Below are 22,396 nucleotides of genomic sequence, written 5' to 3'. Positions count from 1 at the left end.
AGATGTTTTGCACAGGCTGGCTGGCTGCGTTTGTGGTACTGTGCTCTCAAACCTGCAAGGAAAAGAGACAATGCAGCAATACTTGCTTTCTGAAGTGTTTATTGACTGGGTTCCACACACATTGTTTCTCTTCAGTGGTTTTATGTGTATTAAAAAATTGAGTATACAATACAGTAAACAAAGGAACGACACAGTAGGTGTAGGGTCTAAAAGCATTCAGGCCCAAGTAGATTTTAAGCAAGGTTGGTCCACGTTTAGCTGGAAGTAACACACCTCTGGCATTTAAAGACTCGGATACCAAGGCCTAATGAGACGTCTTTGGAGTCTGAGCAGGACTTTGGCACACAAGCAGAATGAATCACATGCGTTTCCATTAATCATCACATCATCCATTTCACAACGAAGCTGGTGTAAAGATGCCTCCACCCAACACCAAAGATCACCAGCAGCCGTCACTGCTAACTGCTGAACACGCACATTTTGTCATGCATTTCTGTCACCTGCACAGCAACATAATTTGCTCACCTGACCCCAATCCTTGTTTTCCTGAGCAATCGTACTTTGCCCCTGTCATTTCCTAACTGGGGTTGCACTGGCCCTGTAAGGAAAGAAACTATTCCTTGAAAAATTACTGAAAATTATCATCTAAGGAAAATTAAATACAACTCGGACTAAAGCTCAACAATATTGTTCCGAGCCTTTCCAGTTTACAGAGTTTCTTTGGTGCTGTAAAAAAAACAAAACAAAACTTGGTTTTAACTGCTCACTGCAAATCACATTTTTTTTAAGAAAAGGCTCAGTTATAATTGAGGAATAAGGGAGTTGGTTTAATAACGCAACATAGCTGGAGTCAGCGATTTTCATAGGAGTTCACGCTCTGTGACATCATTCAGAGACTGACTAGGTTATTTCCCGATTTACCATATAAAAAAATACAAAAAAATAAATGAAGGCACATTAATTTACTGCAGTTACTGAATATTGTACTGAAAAAAATAACTTCTATTCTACATGTACGCATGTTGTCTGTATTTCGGGTCACCCCAAAAAAACTGATTTTTATATGGAATTTATTAATTTTATGCAACTAAGACTATAAATGACAAAACTGGAAATTCTGTTATCTTTAACTACTTAGTAATAAGGATAATGTTAGAGTAAACATTTATCTTAGCATGTCTATATATCTGATGTTAACAATTAGGGCATAATACATTTATCTAATGAAAATGAAGAGTGACATCGAACTAGAACAACGCTGATTCACAAAAATTTAACGTTTTATTAATTGTCACACAGACACTAAGATTAATGAATGGCAATAAGCTTCCACAAAATTTACAAACCATCCTTGCAGAAACAAGCTCCAAAGGACCCAGAGGATGACACCCCCCTCCCCCACCCCCACAGGAAGGCCGAGGGATAGGGTGCCATAACAGAACGGACTTCCTTCCATGTCAATCCGCTCTCTCTCCTTCTCAGGAGAAGACTGTATTGCGCTGCTTCTCATCATTGACCTTCTCGAAGAACATGAAGTCCTGGAGGGGACAGATGGGAAGGGTGCCGTGAACCTTAGATCAGTGGGTGGGGAACGGGTGAGCGAGTGAGCGAGCACGAAACTCACAATGAGGAAGCAGGCACCCAGCAGCACGGCTTTGACCTTCACGTCCATGTCTAGGGGGAACTGGATTCCGAAGTTGTCCGCATCGGTGAAGGCTTCCTTCAGCAAGCCGCTCCACTGCTTGCTGATCCTCCCAATTGGTGCATCACCATCCTTACCCTTTAACTGAGGGATAGGGTTCTTTAAGGTTCTTTATCAACTCAACATAAGAATGCCTGTAGCTCATGGGAGTTTTACTTACACAAAAATGTTCTGAGGGCAGAATGAAAAGTGATTGGTTCAGAGAGATAACCAATGAGATTGTATAGGAGGTCCAAGCAACTACAGGAGATGGGACCAAGACCCACCCCCTCTACAGTCCGATTGGTTCATTTTCATTGTTCTTTCTGCCCTCAGAACATTTTTGTGTAAGCAGAACTCCCATGAGCCATAAGAATGTGTGTACACAAACCACGCCCGACATGGCTACCGCGAAGTGTCATTTCCCACTGGGCCACTGTGCAATTTCTGATCAAGTAATAAGCTAAGAAAAATATAGGCCACATGTGGGGACATTAAGAAGTCGAGGGTGGCGATGCCGCTTCCTGTGCCAACAGGCTTAATCCACCCTGTGCCCAAAGGTCGTCTCATCGCTTACCTCAAAGTTGATATCGCCGCAGCAGTTACAGGCACAGCACGGGCCATCCAGCTTGAGAATGGTTTCCCGCGACGGCCCTAGGATTGAGAATTTTGGCAAGCAGGGGTGCCAGTCCTGGACCACATAGCCAATGGTGGTTCCAGGCGGAGCCTGTACTTCTAACTAAAAAAAAAAAAAAACACACACACACATTAAAACTGCGTTGACCTAGCCTTCATCACTGGAATGTGAGCCCATGGCATTGCAAGTCTAGTTCCAGAATTTCATCAGTGACATTTCTACATCTCAGCGGAATCAGCAAAGTGATTCGCGGCCCCCTGCACGTATTACGGAATTCGGTTAATGGCACTCATAGGCTATATTACATCGTCATTCAGCAAATGCACATAAAATGTACATGGTGCTTTTAGCAAATGAGTCGCAATCGCAGTTAGCCTGCGCGCAGTGCAGTTCGGCTGTTACGCTGCCGAGTGAAAAAAACTAGCCAATATCAATTAATATATTTAAATGATCATGTAACCATAAAACAATAAAAAATAAGGGTCTGATGTCAACATTTTCTTCCCAGCAGTACCATCCCTGTCGCACTACCCTCATGCCAAACCTCTCAACCCACAGCAAACACAGAATAGTGGGGAAGTTCTCTTTTCACTTACCTCATTTTGCTTTCCATGAAATGCGAGCGCACACACACACACACACACACACACACACACGACAGTAAACTTGGGAGTCATGATGCAGGATCAGCTAACGTGCCGCACCCCTGGGCCTGGGGGGAGGGTGGGGTTTAAGGGCCTTGCTCAAGGATATGTGATTATTCTGCCAAGGATGGGGCTTAAACTAGAAACCTTCTGTTCACAGGTACAGGGGCTTAACCTGCTAAGCCACACATTACCCCCCTAACGCGGCATGTCCATCATCCATGACCGTTTACCCAGGCCAGGTTTGTGGTGAGCGTGGAGAAGCACAGGCTGCTTATGCTTCTGCGTGGCAATTTTTGAATCTATATACCGATTCATTTCAACGCCACAAATTTTTTTTGCACTGGCTGCTCGGAGAAGCCTGTGAAGACCGAGAGAGAATGTCACGGGGGAGGGGCTTACCTCCTGCAGGCAGCAGGGGCACCAGCAGGAAGCGCATCGGAAGGGGCGCACCAGGCGAATGACCTCGCGATCCGTGTTGTCCTTGATCTTCATGTCGAAGCTCCGCAGCGAACCACAGCAGTTGCGCGTGCAGCAGTCGTTCTTCTCCTTGGCGTTGTAGATCTTCTGCCCCATGCTGTTCTTTATCTCGTACTTGTTGTTGGTCTCGAAGCCGATAAAAGCTATGAAGGCAACGTGGTTTATTTACCGCCGTAAAAAATAACAAGGGAACAGAAAATCAGGAAGAGGCACAGAAAGACGTCGAAGCCAGAGAAACTCACAAAAGGTGCATGCAAAACAGTCCATCCTGAAATGTTGTTCTAGCAAAGTCCGCCACTATGCAAAATGGATCATTTACCTCCTAATTTTACTAAGGATGTGCTGTAAAACTCACTCTAGAGACATGAACTAGAAACCTTCTGGTTATAAGTTAAATGGAAATAACAGAAGAACTTTTAAGTGGAAGATTAGAGTTTTGATGCATGAAAACAGCAGTCAGGGAGAAAAAGTGAAGTGCAAATATGAATGATTTTTCTGGGTTTGCTCACAGATGGCTCCAAGATCTTCTGAAGCGCTATGAGAACTCAGAAGAGGTGGACAAAAACTCAGTCTCACCTTCCAATAGCTCCACTTTCTGGTGTACCAAGATCTGATCAATCTGTATAAACAAAACAAACCAGACAATGACATCTTAGCTGGTGGCACACTGCACAGTTTCTGATAAAATTACACAGGTTTTAACCCAGGGTCGCATGGAGATATGGCAGACAAGTCATCCACGTGGAAAAAAAAATATCCATAAAAGCCATTTATTGTTCAAACGTGTTACAGGCCAGAGATAAAATATTTCTTATGATCCAGATCAGTGTTTTCTTCCAGCTCCGAACCAAAACACAGGTCGTCTGTGGGTCCCTGAGGACCGGACTGGAAAACACTGCTCCCGATGATGATAAATCATTTCCACAGAACGTTTAGAATTCATACACAAACAGTAAACTAAGGGCCACTCTGAGCAAAGAAGCACTTGATCACCACCAGTGTTTCTGGTCTGGCGGTTGCGTATGACCAAAGGCAAACAAAATGAAAAAGGCGACCGGATGCCGCAACGAAGTCTACAATAAACAGATGGGGTCCCCGGGCAACATTATTTGAATTAAACCATTTGTTTAAAAATTAACCTTTTTAATGAGCTACCCAGCCAGATATATGGCTGGACTTGTTTGGGCCAAATATCCAGTTCGTGTCAATTCTATGCATCCATTAACCACAGTACCACCTGCTGCTATAAATCACTATCACTGCAGTTTACATGCGTGCATCTGTTTCATTGACGTAATTCTTACATACAACATGCATATATTTATATCTACTGACCTGTGTTAGATACTCCAAGCCCGGAGGGACCCCGACGGCGACGGACATGGGAACAGCTGGACTTCCGGTTGCCATAGGACCCTGTCCCATGTTACCAGCCCCAAATTCAGGGTTGGCCATCGGCGACTGGTAAGGCATGGGATTGGCCGGTCCCGGCTGGTACATGACTGGCTGGCCTGGCTGTGGCTGATAGCCCATTTGGAATCCCACAGGGGGTGCCTGACCTGGGTCCCCATAACCCCCTGGGGGCCCGGAGTATGGGGCCCCGCCGTAAGGACTGGGCTGAGGCATGGGGTACGGAGGCTGCTGGGGAGATGGATAACCTGCGAAAGACAGAGAGCAGAATAAAGAATGAAATGATGACGACATGGCTGCTAGATAATTACCCGCGTGAACCTTTCCGAGTTTGGAGTAATACAGCTCCACTCTTTGTGGTTTTCCTTCTTTGTATGAGGATATAAGCCTGGAATGTTTTACACTTCCTGCCTCAATGAGCTACCAAAGATAAAATGTCCATGATCTTTATCGTATTTGCTAGAAAACCAGCAAAGCACCACATACATGCATACACATATTCATACATACATATGATGTGTGTAGATATGTATATACACAGGCACATACACATTTTATATGCATCGTATACATATACACACATAAATACATACACACACATGCAGGTTTGTAATTATGTCTTTGTGGGGACTTCTCATTCATTTCTATGGGGAAAAACTAATCCCAACATGGCAACCTTAACCCCTACCCAGCCCTAACCTTAACCATAAGTAACCAAGCAAAATATAAGCCTTTTGCCATTTTTAGCTGTTTTGGTTGCATTCACAGATCTTTATGGGGAACTGAAGAATTGTCCCCACAATGAACATTTGGTCCCCGTGATGTAATATAAACATAACATAACATAACACACACACACACACACACACACACACACACACACACACACACACACACACACACACACACACACACACAGGTCTGATAATGAAATGGAAACATTGGTGAAAAGACAGTTTGAGGTTTCACGCCTATATATGCACGGCCAGGTGGCCAATCTTCACTGACTGCACATTCCATCAGTAAGAGCGTGTGAAGGTTGAATTAGAAGAGCAATAGCAGTTATACATTAAATATTGTTATGCACACAACATAATGGGCCATAGGAGACATATAATTGTTTAAAAGACGACAAATTGCTGGTGAACGTCTCACTGGTGCATCCATGTGCAAGACAGCAAGTCTTTGTTGTGTATTGAGAGACCGTGTATCGTGTATTGGTAATGTCACGATACCACCACAAAGTTGGGCCACATCCAACAGGAGTAACTGTGGATGCAAGAGGAAACGGTCTGAAAGGGATGTCCGGCTATGAACCAGGATTGTATCCAAAAAACATAAAACACAGCTTCCTAACTCATTCCAGAATTAAATGCGCATCTCAGCTCTCCTGTTTCCACCCAAACTGTTCATGGAGAGTTTCACAGGGCGCATATTCATGGTCAGGCTGCTATAATCAAACCATTGCTCACTCGTGCCAATGCCAAATGTTGGTTTCAGTGGTGCCAGCCAAATTTTGGGCATGTACTGTTCTCTGGTGAGTCCACCATCACTGCCTTTCTGACATCCAAGAGAATTATGGTGTGGAGAAGCCCCAAAGAGGCTTACTACATGGATTGTTGCAGAGTGCAGAAATTGCTTGGCTTGCAATATCATGGTATTCCCTAGGCCCAGTACTAGATGGGAGTGTCACTGCCAAGGACTACCAAACAATTCAGGAGGAACATGTTCAAACATACCATATACAGTGCCATATATGAAAATAATAATGCACCAATACGCACAGCAAGATTGGTGACAGAGCGATTAGATGAGGGGTGGCTAATCTTACCCAGAAAAGGCTGCTGTGTGTGCGCATGTTTTCGCTGCGACTCCTTAATTAGATTACTAATTAGAGGACTGGTTGGCTGAAGTGTCTTCACACCTGGGTTTGAATAGCTCACCTAAGGGTTATCCCAAAAACCCGCACACACACTGGCCCTTTGCGGACAAGATACCCACCCCAGGATTAGATGAACATGAAACTGAACATCTCCCACGGCCTGCACATTCACCAGATCTGAATATTACTGAGCTAGTTTGGGGTGTTTTGGAGGAGAGTCAGGAAACACACACACACACACACACACACACACACACACACACACACACTTCTGTTAATTGTCTGTAGTCTATGAAGAAAGTGTTCAAGTACTGTAGGTATTTCATTGTACTTTGTACAAATAAAACTTTCAACCCTGAAAACCATCCAGAAAGCTGGGAAAATGCTTTAAAATTGTATGAATCATTACATATGCTACTATAAAGGCTAGAAAAATGGAGCAAGCTAACAGCCAAGGCTAACAGCATTCTAGCTGCTTAGAAGCCTATTTATATTTCTACGTAGAATCTATGCCATAGGTATGGTGGAAGCACGTACTTAATGGTGTAGACTGACATGCACCTCTTCAAAAAACACAGCTATGTGTCACAGCGACACTAACCTCAAACAGCTGTGACTGGTCTGCCTGGTGGCATTGCACTCTCCTGCACAAACGCTTCATTGCCGTTTGATTCTAGATGGGGGGGGTTTTCGTCTGAGATAAAGAGTGATTAGCTAGCCTGCTGTTTGTGCCATAGTTGGAGCTATTCATGCTGTAAAAAAAAAAAAAAAGGTTGTAGCAGTTGTGAGTCTTTTCGCGATAAATATTGCAATATTTATAAAGGAAAAGAGGAGTTCAAAATAAAAATTTTGATGGATGAAAATGATGTATGTATGTACAACGGCGGCAAACTAAACCGACTTCTAAACATGCCAGATAAAAGTATTAAAAAACGATCGTTAAAACTGCAAAGCTTTCCAAGGTTTATTATGACAGAGTTATAAAGTTCATAAAAATGTTACAGACAGGCTGTCAAAAGTGGTCAGTGTCAGAGCCGTCTGCCACAGATCGATATAGACGAGTGAGCTGCCACGCAGGTTTATAGTATGGAGGAAACTTTGCTAATCGACAACTAAGCTTCAAATTAAAAATTTTTTTATTTGACAAAATCAAAACTGATTAACTACCAACAACAAAATGAACCAGACTAGTGGGCTTTGCTGGGAAACCTACATTCTAAAATAAAATCGAGTCAATTCCACGGAATTAGTTTGTCTTTTTCTGAGACTACGCAGTTTATATTTCACTATAAAAAGACTGTAAAATTGTCAAATTGGATTTTTATGAGCTCAGGTTCAACTGCTAAGCAGAAAGTTTGAACTGCAATTAAATTAAGATCCTGTACACCAAAGAATACAACAGCGTTTGGAATATTCCTTTTCTTCTAAAAATTTTCAGATTTGAAAAATAAATCAGAATCCTTCAATACTATACTTTAATACCAACTGTAACATGTATGAATAGATAGTATGGCTCTCTTGCTTCCTGTCTATTTTTAAACAGAAGTGCATCACAGTGACTCGTGCAGGTAATACCCCATAATACCCCAAGGTGTTAAATTTGATAAACTGGGCCATCATCTGGATCTGGAGAACTAGAAATGCGACTGAACCAGATGAGGAAATGGAAACACAAGCATCTTATGTGATTCATATTACACACTGTATGTATGGATGTATGTTGTCCGTAGTACATTCATTTGAACTTTCAGCACTGCATTCATTACATTTGCAAAAAAAACACTGTTTCTCACCTACTTTGCATTCACTGCTTTCGGTTGTGTTTCTTGTGTCTTGTATTTATTCTCTGTCTGTTTATGCCATAGCTGTTAACTATCTACTCTCATGGTGTCTCCAACTGTAATATGCAGTGCCATCAAACAATTCCACCGGCCTGGGTCATTCGGCAATAAAGATTCTGATTTTTTGTGCTTTCCCATCAGGAGTGACATCAGCAACCAGAGGGCAAATTTCCCACCAGGCACTGCTGCACTCCAGCAGTTCACACTAGCCACACATTACAGGAAGTGGTGCAGGATCACTGTTATTCATAAAAAACAAGCCTGCTAATTGCGAACCAGATCTACCGTCAAAGACCAAAAAACACAAGAGCCAACACCCATTCCAGTACCAAAGCAGAGAGCAAACAATACAATGCTAAACCAAAGTGAACAGCACACAAGAGACTTAAATCAGAATTCTAGCTCTTTTCTATTAGAAGGTACAGAAGAAAAATTCAGGGTCATAAGTGTTAAATGTGCTATTGTGGCAACTTAATGTTCAACCCAATACTATACACAAGAACAGTTCTAAAACTAAGAAGCTGAACCAAGAGAGAAACACTGAATGCTTTTAAAGACTCCAAAAAGCTTTTCTTGATGCTTTTAACTGACTTATTCATCCAGAAATGATCATTTTCTCCAGCATATGGCTACATTACAACGGCATTAAACCTTACCACGTTTTACTGCTGAAACAGCTAAGGCTGGATAATAGCCAAGGCTGATTCCACATCTCTATGAAAACAGACAAAAACAGACAAAAGCAAAGGAAAAAGCCAGTCAGCTAACAATGTTTACATTTACGCCTCAGCACTGGATTAATGCTGAATAATACATGTCAAACTGGTTTTAGCTGTTTCAAGAACGCATATAGACAGTGGTAATGCATCATACTATTACAAGCTATGGATCATCCATCTGAAATACGCCCCGATAATCCCACCCTTTACCAATAAAAGCCACTGAGCAAATCTCTCTGTATATTGTGTGGAACAAAATGGTTGCCATAATGAATAACTTCAAGCAGAACGTAAATGCAGTTAATCTCTCAAAAGCATACAAACCATGAAGGGGGGAGGAAGGGAACCTTGGGCTGGGCGATATGGCCAAAATGTCATATCACTATATTTTTCGTTAGAATCATGATCCACCATTTTTTTTTTCTTACAAATAAACCAAATTGGAATGTATGTAGTAATGTTGATTAACCATTTAACCAATTAACCGGCGATTCTATCCCTACAGACATGTAACTATAATAATAAACGTTTGAGTTTGTAAAAACTCTGTACTTACTGTACATGAAACAGACTCATAGCAAAAATGCTATTTCTTTTAATACTAAGGTTTTGAGTACAAATTAACAATTATCATTCGGGTCAATAGATGGGCACTTCTGAACTCAGTTTACAACACATAGAAACATATACTAATAGATTAAATTGGTTGTATTTCCAGATGTCACATGAATGGTATATTTGCAAAGCATGCAAATTAAGGTAGACTGGTGCACTGCTGCAGACAGGAATATAAGTACTGCAGGGAGCAGTGGAGATTTATACCCCTCAAAATTTAAACTCGGTTTCATTCTCCCCCCACCAATAAATATAACTTAATTTAAATACAAAGGTGAACAACTTCAATGCCAAGTAGCTAAAACTAACAGAAGAATTACTAAATTATGTTTTACACTAAAATTTCAAACTGTCTCCTACTGCAGCCTCCAACTTGCAGGTACTGTGATCGGTGCTTGTCGGTTTGTTCTGTTGTTAATAATAATAATAATAATGTTAAGTACTGCACTTATAACCGGACATTTACTGGAAGCTCAGTCTAGCCGTGCCTTTGCTTTGGCGACTCCTCAACAGCATGCATGTTCATAATGTGGCATTTGCAACACTTGTACGTCACTATGGACAAAAGCATCCGGTGAATTAAAGAATATGTAGTGCAGTATGGTGATTCTCGTCTCTCTGAAGCACTTATCGTGGATCCAACTGCAACCGGTCACGATAAATTATCGCCATATGGCCCAGCACTACCATCTACTACAAGGTAACTGCATTAAGGATGCAGGCCACTCAAGAAAATTCTCTGAATTCCCCTGTGACTTCCTCCAAACACAACTGATCTTGTGGCTTAGCTGGAGATATGTCCGGTTGCAAGATATCTTCATTTGCAGGAATCCAGCCATATTCAGTTAGACACAAGGACCCCAAAGACAAGCGAGTTGCGTCACGATGAGTCGCCTTCTGAAATTCATCTGGAGACATTTCAGCATGCTGGTGGTGGAGGCCCAGGGTACCTCATTCAGTAGCAAAATTCAAGCAGAAGGACTACTTCCACTCCCAATGTCTATAAAAAAGCATTACACCTACACCAGACACACCTAGCGAAGGAGCAGCGATACCACATGTGAAACACCTTAAACAAAGACTTGATTATTCTCAACTGCATGCCAAAAAAAACAAGTTCAATGGCCTTAGATCAAAACATGGCAATTAAATTTTTACATACTTTTCAGAACACAAATCAGCTACATCACACTTCATGATTACTAAGGAAGATTCATGCGTTAAGATGCACAGATATACTGGTAAATAGCAACTACCAACACCATCACTAAAAGCAGAAACACACAATAATTAAAATGTTTAGTTTTTTGCAGGCTTGAAATTTTGTTCCTGTGGGTGTGCGATACACCTGCTGTCTAGAATTTTGTTCAAGGCACTACATAAAAAATGTATTATTATTGTTAAGTAAATGAATACCTGGCGCTGACATGCTTGTACTGACTCGTACGTGAGGCAGAAGATGTGGAAAACCTTCCTATGCAGGCGTCCTGGAAACGCAAAGATCACCTCGGATAATGTTTCACCTAAAACGGAATCAAAACGTTAACATTCGATGATTAAGGGAACAGGGCCATCAAAATAGTTTTTGCGACTTATTTCCAAAGTAATAAAACACTTGATTTACCTCGATATTTAAACCAGCAATACAATGTTATAGTATTTATAAACACTGGATGCGTTTTACAGTAGTTTCACGGATATTTAGGTATTCCTAAGGGATATGAATGACGTATCTACGGTAGTAAAATACATTACAGCTAATCGACTGTAAACAATACAGTCACAAAGACACAAAGCACCTTACACATAATTTCCATTAAAAGGTTAGACAGATCACCACAGAGAATTGCTGGATTAATATTAATTACACATGCAATCAATTTTTTAAAAATATTGTTCCACCCTCGAAGTGATCCAGGTCATATTCAAGATTTACAAAACAAAAGCGGCGGAAATGTTCTGCCATTTAAATAAATGTACCATACCCTATTTACAGAGACATTTTTAAATTAGATTTGTGCCCAGTCCTCGGCTGCTTGCCAGGGACCTAGGCACAGCGCGTCCGAAGACGCCTTAATATCGCGATCAGTTAATTGAATCACTTACAATCCGTTACGTAACGACGTATAAAGCAGCAATTGTTAACAGTTTTTTTTTTAGTATTCATGACATGTTTGTTTATTATTAATATGGAAATAAACACTGGCAAAAATTATTTGCCGATATGCTGTGATATTTATCAACAAAGAATACGTAGTGACCCAAACACACATACTGTAATGGATCTTACACGAAGCGCTTAAACAAACTGAAATCATTACTACACCTTAATTGAATTTGCAGTCGTCGCTTCCCGCCGGGTAAATATAAAGATCCCCAGATACCAAACAGCAAACACTTTATTATTTCTAATACATCTTTTCAAGCCAATCGAATATATTCCATCGGCGACCAGGTTACTACGTGAACTAATGCCCTAACTATGCTCTCAGTACTCACGAACAAGGAAGTAGGCGTGTACTTTAACTGTTTCCCCCTCATAATTAATTTAATCTGCTTGAATATTAGTATCGACTTTTTCTACCAGTACTTAGCAAGTATGTATTTTCCTTGCTTTGCAGCAGAAACCATGATGAAATAATACTGTGTACTTGTATTATAGTGCAATAGTCCACGACAAAAACCTAAAATTGCAGTAAAACAAGCACAATCGCACTAACTTTTCATTAAGAGAAAGCCAACATAAAAACGGTTTGTTATATACATGTACAAAAACAACCACTTACTCCGATACAGAATAGTACCGTTTCTGTTTTAAAACACGCAACACGTTACTTACCGACAAGAAAACATCCACATATAATGGTTTCCTCACTATATAAAAAATCCCGGAGACTCTCGTAAAAAAAAACGTTAAAAACATACGCAGTATTTTGCACAGAATGCGAAACCGAAAACAGCGCTGGCTGGGGGCTTGTGATAGTAATAAGGCTCTTTGTGTTTCCCCGCTCATATACTCCACCTCGATAAACGAGGCAAAAAAAGAAAAATGTTTCACCTTTCCCCCCCGTTTCTCCACCCTTTCATCCTTTGACATCCAAGTCATAAGAAGTACATTTATTTAATGTCTCAAACACTGTATTTGTTTCATTATAAAGTGACTTCCCGACTAAGGACATTTAAGATGTTATAATTAAAGTAAAAAAAAAAAGCAGATCATGCTTCCTACTTCGCAAAATACGTCGGGTAGTTCCAACTTACTTAGTCACGTCGCTTAAAATAAATACATTTGTTGTATTAATGAAAACGAATTTTAAGTACAAAACTGTAATGTCACCGGGAGCATGAAGTGAAACATGATATCCTTGCAAATCCGTGTAAACTACTTGCTCTGCAATGCATTACATTTCGTATTTGTTTTGGATAACGAGCGTGTTCGTAATAACCACCATTTCACTAACAACGTTTAACAATTTTGGTAAAGAAATTCATTTTAATACTACGTAAAGTATGAAAGCCGTTATTGGTTATGAAAACATAATCATTGACAATGTGGAGGGAATTAACGCCAGAAGTCAGCTTTACTAGCCTAACATTAATTCTACGAAATATATTACGTTATCACTAATATATAGCCGGTTGGCGAATGTTTATCAGTGAATCCCAGCACATGCCCCGCCTTCCGGCCTTCACACGTTTATTTGCTGAAGTTGGCCGCTAGGGGGAGATGCTCACTTACTTTGGTCACTTTAAATCTCAGAAGCTTTGCTTGTGGTAGCTGACATTATGGAGTCCAACCATTCAATTATCCGAATATTGCGACAAGCAGGCCTATCCAAGGGCAAAAAAAAACGCAGGTTACCACATGAAACTAGACGATTTTCGCGTATGCACAAACAGAATTACACCAAGATGGCGACCGTGCAGCACAAACTTTGTTAGTTAGTGTCTTGAACGTTTGTGGTGTCTGTCGACAAATTGATTAGAACGGGCATTCTTCCTTTCTAAAGATTATATTTGTAGTTATTTAGAGTTCTGGTGCAGTTCTTACTTAAATCTTGGGTTGTACGGAATAAACAGGCAGTTTTCAATTTTTTACATTAATGATTAGCAAGAGTGAGAGTATGATGGAACCTGACTGTGGAAAAAATAGTGTTAATCTTAAACGGAAAGAAAACAAGGAAAATGACAAGAGAAATCAGTAAGCACATCCTTAAACCCAGCCCTGTAGCTGTTATGCGTCTGATAAAGAGCAGAAATACAGTGACCTGTGGCCTGTACTACGAAGCGGGGTTACTGGCTTATCGGGGTAACTTGTCGGATTTAAGGTACCACATCTTAAATAGACTTTATATTTGTTCACTTACATTTTGCCCAGACTACCTTAAATCCGACAAATTACCCCGGTAAGCCAGTAACCCCGCTTCGTAGTACAGGCCACCGGAGTTAGTACAACTTGACCCCGACAGTGAGCCCGAGGCGAAGCAGAAAGATACAATCGGATATTCCAGAAAAGGCTGAAGAAAACAACATTAAAGAGGAGATTAACCGCAGAGGTAGATGTTGCTTGTAGGCTGGGTATGAAGGAGCAGCGGCATCCGAGAACCACAATAATCCAAATCGCCAGTCGATCAACTCGTGGCCTTATTTGGAGAAAAGCGAGGAGCTGTGAGTTACTGAAGGCTGAGGGGTTGCGGTTCACCGAGGAACTTTAACTGCGCTGGGTATGGAAATGCGACATCTGTTATGGCCGCAAATCAAGGAAGGTCGAGAGAGAGAGCACGCAAAGCCTGAGGCTGGTAGGGGGGTTCATTGATAATGTGGAAATGAAACCAAATTGATGCATCGATTCAAAATGTTTTGTTCAATGTAGCATAATTCTGATGTGTGTGAAGATGTATTATGTAAAAGATTCCTTGAAGTTTCGGATAAAGCTTTATAGAGCTGATAAATAACTATGGTCGTCTTTAAAGTTTAATAGAGAGGAAAACATGTTAGGAGTTGCACTGGTTATTCTTCCATTAAAGGAGCTTTATAGAAAGCAAATACCCCCTTTGAGTTACATATACAGCAACCTGCTTTAATGTTTGATCCAGAAAGTCCTTGTTCTCCTTCCCTTTATGTCTTTTTCACTTTGTTCAGTTAATTTCAGGGTGTCCGTGATTCGACCAAAAGAAAAGCAGTGTTTTTATCTTGTAGAAGATATCAAGTAGACTTTTGTTTTTTTACAAGAGACACATGCTTGATCCTCAGACCCAGATTTTTGGAAAACTTAATGGGGCAGCGATGTTTGGCAGGAATCATTCTGCAGGGGTAGCAATATTAAAGGTAAATTTAAAGGCAGGATTGTTCGCAGTAAAATCCATCAGTTAGGCAGATGGATTCTTTTAACAGTAGTAATTGAAAATAGTTATTTTTTCGTTTGGGAATATATATGCCTCTAACAACAGACAATGTAATAATACTTTATTTTATGAAATGGAAGAAAAAATTTAAATGATGAGAGACAAATATCATAATACTGATATTATATTAGGTGGGGGGTGACTTTAACAAGTTATTTGATGCACAGCTTAATAGATTCAACAGTACTGTGCAACTTTTGTCATAGTTTTGGAATTATTAATGTATGGAGACATTAGCAGACTAGAAAAACAGTGTTACCCTTAAACATAAAGAAAATGGGAAATAGAGGACCAGAGAAAGCATTAAGTACATCCTTAAACCCAGTAGCTGTTATGCGTCTGATAAAGAGCAGAAATGCAGTGACCTGTGGCCTGTACTACGAAGCGGGACTGACACCTAGTAGATACTGCATAACTAATAACGTAAAAGAAGTCTCATATAAAATAACCCACAAAGTGTACCCAATTAAAACCCTTATATTTGAACGATATAAATACAAATGAAAATTGTGTCTTTTGCAATAGCAACCTAGAAACTCCACAACATTTATTTTGGCTTTGCCCAATTGTTAATACATTCGGGTCTGAACTACCAGCATGTGTTTTCATCAACATTTGATTAATTTTTATCTTTAAGGAATCTGACATTATAACTAGTATTACTATGGAAGAAAATAATATGGAAATAATCTATGTCGCTGATTTTAATTATCGTTTTGGCAAAATATTTCATACAAAAAAACAACTGATCTGGGAAACATCCTTTATTTAAACAATTTAAAGAAGAGGTAAATATTTATCTTCAAACTATATCAAAGTGTGAAAACAGAAAGCTATCCGGACATACTCTATGTTCAGTCTCTCGAATCTCTTTATGTAACCTTCTGCTGATGTATTGTAATATGTACTCCTGACAATGTTTTTTTTAATTTTTTTTAATGTATATATTTTCTTTTTGTTTTTTTCTTTGTTCTCTCTACCGTCACCTTATCTCCTTGGTTTGTAGTGTGTGCCGGTACTCTTGTTTGCATTGTAATTTGTAACTCTTGAAAATAATGACTAAATAAAGAATTACACTGTTGCCACCTGCCGACCTCACCAGCGGGCCATTGAGGAACGGAAACAGGCGGGAGCACACTAAGAACGTGCGAGAGGAGGACGTGAAAAACGCAACTTTTACGCAGCTGTGCTCATCGCACGGCACTTCATGTGTCCAAAAATGTTAAACGTACAGGTGCAGAGATTCAGTGTCATATAAATTTGAATTTACCCTTTGTCGTACGTATGGGTGTGGATACTTTTGAGTAGCAGCACCTGTCACTACCTCTTTCCAATCGCATAATATGCGTTTTTATAGTAGTATGCACAGTTATTACTGAAACACTGCAGTGTAATACAGTGCTGGTGGTGGTTGAGTGAGCTAAGCCTCTTTGCTTATGATCTGAAGCTTATTGGTTCAGGTTCTGGCCTCAATAGAATGGTCACATGTCTGTGGGTCCTACAACCAGGCCCTCAGCCCCCTGGGCACTGCATGCTGGCTGACCCTCTGTTGTGGCACCCCCGCCCCCTTTCCCCAAGCTTGCTTTCACCTGTATGAGTGTCTGCATCTCAACATGGGGGATAAGATAAAGAGTTTCCCAACATGGATGAATAAACTTTCACTATTGTATTTGATTTCCTCAGTTTAAAGCCTTCAACCTTTAAACACGTTCCATATCTGCTTAACCACACATTGTATCAATAAATACAAGGTGCGGCTGTCTCTCAGCCCCCCGGGCCTATCTGAACAGCGACATCACATCCAGGTGCCTGAGGGAGCTGTCATGATGAATGTGGTAGGACATTGCCAGGTTGTATTTTACTATAAACCAGAGCTGACATTCTGTTTGTCAATAAAATGTGTTAGCAGTCCTCTCATGAAACTACATATGTAGCACAATTTAATTAATTTCCTTTGTAATTGTAAACCGTAGCTTTTTTGTAGTTGCGGGGCAGCCTGCGTTAGAGGTGATCAGCACACAATCGCGGGGCCGACTGTCAGCACCATTGAATTCCTGCGGTAATCGCAGCCATAGTTATAGCTGTCGAAGGAATCCCCTGATTACTTCCTGAATCACGATGCCACCCTGTGGTAGTAGGGTAAAAAGCCACTGCATCTAACATCCTTTTAGTTTTCACAAAGCAGAATGCTCTTCTTGGTTGTATGATGCAGGTTGTCTGATAGTTACTGCGATAATTAAAAACATAATGCACTTATGCAGCAACTGTGACAGTGAGAAGTAAGGTAATCTATATTTAAGATAATGCAGGTAAGGTCATGTATATTTAAAGTCAAACATACATCGTGGTGAATGAGCAATATTACACAGAGTAACAGCTGCTCAGTGAGAGATTGGATGATCATTTCAGTTTATTGTTTATAACAATGATGGTCCTGGGATATGTAGTGTTTTTCAGTCTGTTTGTATGACCTGTTATTGCTCTGTACTGCCGGTCTGAGGGCTGCAGTTCAAACAGGTGGTGTGCTGGGTGTGAGGTGTCGTTCAGATTTCTGCTGGCTTTTCTGTAGCTGCAGGACCTGTAGAGCTCCTCTAGGGACAGGAGAGCACAGCCGGTGATTTTCTTGGCTGAGTTAAAGACCCTCTGCAGCGCAGTTTTTTTCTCCTGCAGTGCAACTGGCAAACCACACAGTAAGTCAACACATTTTCCACACAGCACCTGTAGAAGGACACCGGCATCTTCTCAGCTAAGTTGTACTTTTTGAGGATCCTCAGGAAGTGAAGTCATTGCTGTACCTTCTTTATCAGAGCAGTGGTGCTGGTTTTCCAGGTCAGATCCTCCTCCAGATGCAGGCCCAGGAAGCTGAAGGATGGGACCCACCCCAGAGTCTCCGTTGATGTGTATGAGCTGAGGGACACATCTGTCTCTCTAGAAATCTGCAATGATTTCTTTGGTTTTTCTGCTGTTGAGGGTCAGGTCTTGCCACTTCATCCCTATATGCAGTCTCATCGCCCCCCCTGAGATGAGCTAGACCACGGTCGTGTCGTTCGCAAATTTACTGATGGCATCACTTGGGTGGGTGGAGGTGCAGTTATAGGTATAGAGAGTGTCCAGTAGGGGGCTCAGCACACATTCCTGTGGGGAGCTGGTGCTGAGGCTGGGTGCTGAGGAGAGGTGAGAGCCTACTTTGATACTCTGTGAACGGCCAGTTAGAAATTTCTTAAACCAGAGGCAGGTGGGGTGTGGGAAATGAGGTTGTGTTATTTAGTTACCAGTCTATTTAGGATGATTGTGTTGAAGGCAGTGCTGCAGTCAATGAAGAGAAATCTGTCATAGCTCCCCTTTGGCTGCAGATGGGTCAGAGTTATATGGAGGGCTGTAACTATGGCATCCTCTGTCGACCTGTTGTTTCTGTACGCAAATTGGTGCGGGTCAAATGCAGATGGAAGACTTTTGATGACGTGGCTTCTGACCAGTTTCTCGAAGCACTTTATAATGACTAGAGTGAGATCCACTGGACGGAAGTCATTCAAGTTGCCAATAGGGGTCTTTCTTGGGATGGGAGATGATGGTTGAAGACTTCAGGCAGGTCCAGATACAAACTTTTCAAGATTACCAAATCTGAATTACAGGTGTTTTAAATCGGACTATATATTCCAATGTAGGCTGCTAGCTATATAAAGAACAACAGGTAGAAAAATCAGTGTGGAGTCACTTAAAGTGTTGTTATTTGAAGAGACCGAAAACGGCAAATTAAAGTAATAGAAACATCCCCTTCTATTATCATTTTCTTTTGAACAGTCAGAGCCCCTCACCTGACCAACAACAAATAAACAAATGCAAAGATACATTATTCACAAACACATTGTGAATATTTTGAACATGTGTTTCAAATCATGTTTGCATGTTCTCCCCATGTCGTCGTGGGGTTATCTCCGGGTACTTCGGTTTCCACCCACAGTCCAAAAACATGCTGAGGCTAATTGGAGTTGCTAAATTGCCCATAGGTGTGCATGTGTGAGTGAATGGTATGTGAGTGTGCACTGCGATGGGCTGGCCCCCCATCCTGGGTTGTTCCCTGCCTCGTGCCCATTGCTTCCGGGATAGGCTCCGGACCCCCCCGCGACCCAATAGGATAAGCGGTTTGGAAAATGGATGGATGGATGGATGGATGTTTCAAATCATAAAAAGGCTAAATGTCTAATAGATTTAAGGCATGTAACTGTATTTTTTTTTTAACTTATTCTTACTTTAGTGTGCCTCATGTCTACTTTATCACTGTAATGGCTCAAATCCAAAATATAAATAAATGTATATATTGCATGAGGGGCGGCATGGTGGTGCAGTGGTTAGCACTGTCGTCTCACACCTCTGGGACCCGGGTTCGAGTCTCCGCCTGGGTCACATGTGTGCGGAGTTTGCATGTTCTCCCCATGTCGTCGTGGGGTTTCCTCCGGGTACTCCGGTTTCCCCCCACAGTCCAAAAACATGCTGAGGCTAATTGGAGTTACTAAATTGCCCATAGGTGTGCATGTGTGAGTGAATGGTGTGTGAGTGTGCCCTGCGATGGGCTGGCCCCCTATCCAGGGTTGTTCCCTGCCTCGTGCCCATTGCTTCCGGGATAGGCTCCGGAACCCCCACGACCCAGTAGGATAAGCAGTTTGGAAAATGGATGGATGGATGGATGAATATATTGCATGATACAAATGTATCTTTTTGCTTTGTTATTTTTTTTTTTAACAATTTAAATGTTTTTCACATTTTTTCCCTGAAATCCACCCTGAATCCACCCTTTCTGCTGGGATCAGGGTAATCCTGATTTTTTTTTTTAGACCAAAGATATCCCAGTCTTCAAACAAAAATGTTTGAACAGCACATACTCAAGGTTTGAACCAGATCAAAACCAAGACTGGACTACATTATCTAATCTGACTTCAAAATGCTTTTTTTTTTCTTTTGAACAACTCATTTTCAATATTTGATCTAATCCGATATCTAAAATCCGATCAGATTACTTCTTTTCACGATTACTAAATCTGGATTACCAGTGTTCTAAATGGGTCAACATAACACAACATTGCTATGTGAAAAACAACAGGTAGAAGAGTCAGTGTGGGCTCACCTTAAGTGAACAGCTGGGTCCTGGTGATTATGATGCAACTTTCTATGCTTCTCATCCATTCATCCTGACCACTTATGCTTAGCTATCCAGTGTAGGATTGCTGTGAGCTTGGGGTTTATCTCAGGAAGCACAGAGGTGGGCCATTACTTTTGTAGTGTACATTATTGCATTATAAATCTTATTTGTAACCTCAATAGTAACCTTCTCCTTCTTCTGGAGGCACTGAATCTTACCGCCCGGAGGACAGCATTCCCATAACTACATCCTGCTTTTTAATACACTCGGGTAACACCGGTCGATAGCATCAGTGAGGATGATTACACTGCCAACGTGCTGGTGATCGGCTGACCCTGCATGCTCCTGTTGTCTGTGCACAGGGACCCCCAGTTCATTCTAAAATTGGCCCGGTCCGTGACCCTTGGTACTTATAGGGCTGAAGAAACCGGGGGGGGGGGGGTGGGGGGTGGTGGTGTTTGTGGACGAGCTGGCGGCACACACAAGGCGACCACCGGGGCACACAGCGCTCCTCGGACAATTAGCCTAATCAGCGCTGCCTATCTGGTCTCTGCCCCTTTGGATGGCGGGGCGGGGCAGAGCCGTGCAGAGCAGGGACCGGCCGCTCCTCGATTTATTTTTGAGTGGGCTATCTGTCAGCGATGCCGCTATGTTTAGTTGTCCCCCGGGCCCAAAATAGACTTAATTAGCACTGGGGCGGGACGAGGGAAGCGCGAGAACGTGTTGGAGTGCTGGTACGCTCCTCTCAGGACCCCCGCCCCAGTTCCTCCTCTCCCCGCACCTCCCCTTCACTCATTTCCTAATGTGTTTGTGTGTTTCTGCTCCTTCTTCCCGTGCCTGAGCAGCGGGCAATCAGCACCATTGAGGAACACACGCCGCTGATAGCGATCGGCCACTCAAACTGGGCAAATAGAGACGGCTATCTGTACCAAATGGCCACACACATGGCACGAGTACACAGGCCTCCCCTCTCGCTCACTCTCTATATCACACTTTCACGATCGCATTTCAAATAAATAGGAATCCGCGGGGTCAGCAGGTTTCACGGACAGCTTTTTAATGGACCAGTAGATCACCATTCTATTATCCTACAATAAAGCAGTACTCCTCGATTCACACAGAGTGCCTTAATTAACTGGTTCTTCCATATGAGTGTTTACACGGTTTATTTTCTCTCTCACTTGTAACCTGAAATGAGACATGACCATTCACCTCCATCCTCGTTGTTCAAAAGTGATATGATCATATTTTGGATACCTGATTGGATTAGATCTTGAAAATCAGTTGTTCAAAACTAAAAACAGATTCTGAAATCAGATTAGATCATGTAATCCAGTCTTGGTTTTAATCTGGATCAAACCCTTGGTTTGCATGTTCAGAACAGTAGGTAGTAGTAGGATTGGTCTAAATTTGATCCAAAAAAAATCGGAATTATTCTTATCACAGCAGTAGGGTGGATTCGGGAACAATATGTAATAAAACTTTAAGACTGGTTAAAAAAATACATTTGTATCATGTACTATATACATTTATTTATATTTTGCACTTGAACCATTACAATCATAAGGCAGACATAAGGCACACTAAAGTAAGAAAAATAATCCCCCAAACAGCCATTAATTAAAAAAAACAAAAAACAAATACATTTCATTCAAACTCTCATTCATCACTGCATGTTAATAACAATGACACAAGCATCAAAGAGGAACCAGTCACAAGTAGTCTAAGATTATGTGGTTTCTTATTGTTAACATTGGACATTTAGCCTTTTTCTGATTTAAAACATGTTCAAAATATGTATTTGTGCATAATGTATTTGTTTTTGTTTGTTGTTGGTCAGGGGGGGAGTCTGACAGTTTAAAATAAATTAAAAATAGAAGGGGATGTTTGTATTATTTTATTGTGCCGTTTTCGGTCTCTTCAAATAACGGCACTTTAAGTGACT

The 22,396-nt window shown here is 41.4% G+C and overlaps 1 protein-coding gene across 6 annotated transcripts; it reads right to left on the bottom strand.

The window, feature by feature from the left end:
- Positions 1 to 82: 82 nt before the first annotated feature.
- On the bottom strand, positions 83 to 14,598 carry plscr3b (phospholipid scramblase 3b). 6 transcript variants are annotated; one of them, XM_049027449.1, is made up of 9 exons: positions 14,459 to 14,598; positions 13,649 to 13,740; positions 11,326 to 11,432; positions 4,778 to 5,100; positions 4,019 to 4,061; positions 3,365 to 3,585; positions 2,259 to 2,420; positions 1,625 to 1,786; positions 83 to 1,538 (listed from the first exon to the last, which is right to left on the bottom strand). In XM_049027449.1, the coding sequence occupies exons 3-9, from the start codon at positions 11,336 to 11,338 to the stop codon at positions 1,479 to 1,481; spliced, it is 984 nt and encodes a 327-aa protein (XP_048883406.1). In that variant the 5' UTR covers positions 11,339 to 11,432; positions 13,649 to 13,740; positions 14,459 to 14,598; the 3' UTR covers positions 83 to 1,478. The 6 variants fall into 6 exon arrangements, with proteins under 6 accessions (XP_048883406.1, XP_048883405.1, XP_048883404.1 ...); XM_049027448.1 differs by lacking the exons at positions 13,649 to 13,740; positions 14,459 to 14,598 and adding an exon at positions 12,749 to 12,967; XM_049027447.1 differs by lacking the exons at positions 13,649 to 13,740; positions 14,459 to 14,598 and adding an exon at positions 12,236 to 12,424.
- Between the last annotated feature and the right edge of the window lie 7,798 nt (positions 14,599 to 22,396).

The sequence above is a fragment of the Brienomyrus brachyistius genome, chromosome 10 (genome assembly GCF_023856365.1).
Source record: "Brienomyrus brachyistius isolate T26 chromosome 10, BBRACH_0.4, whole genome shotgun sequence".
Lineage (NCBI taxonomy): Eukaryota > Metazoa > Chordata > Actinopteri > Osteoglossiformes > Mormyridae > Brienomyrus > Brienomyrus brachyistius.
The sequence above is the reverse complement of the archived record's forward strand: the minus strand, read 5'-3'. Positions and strand labels throughout refer to the sequence as shown.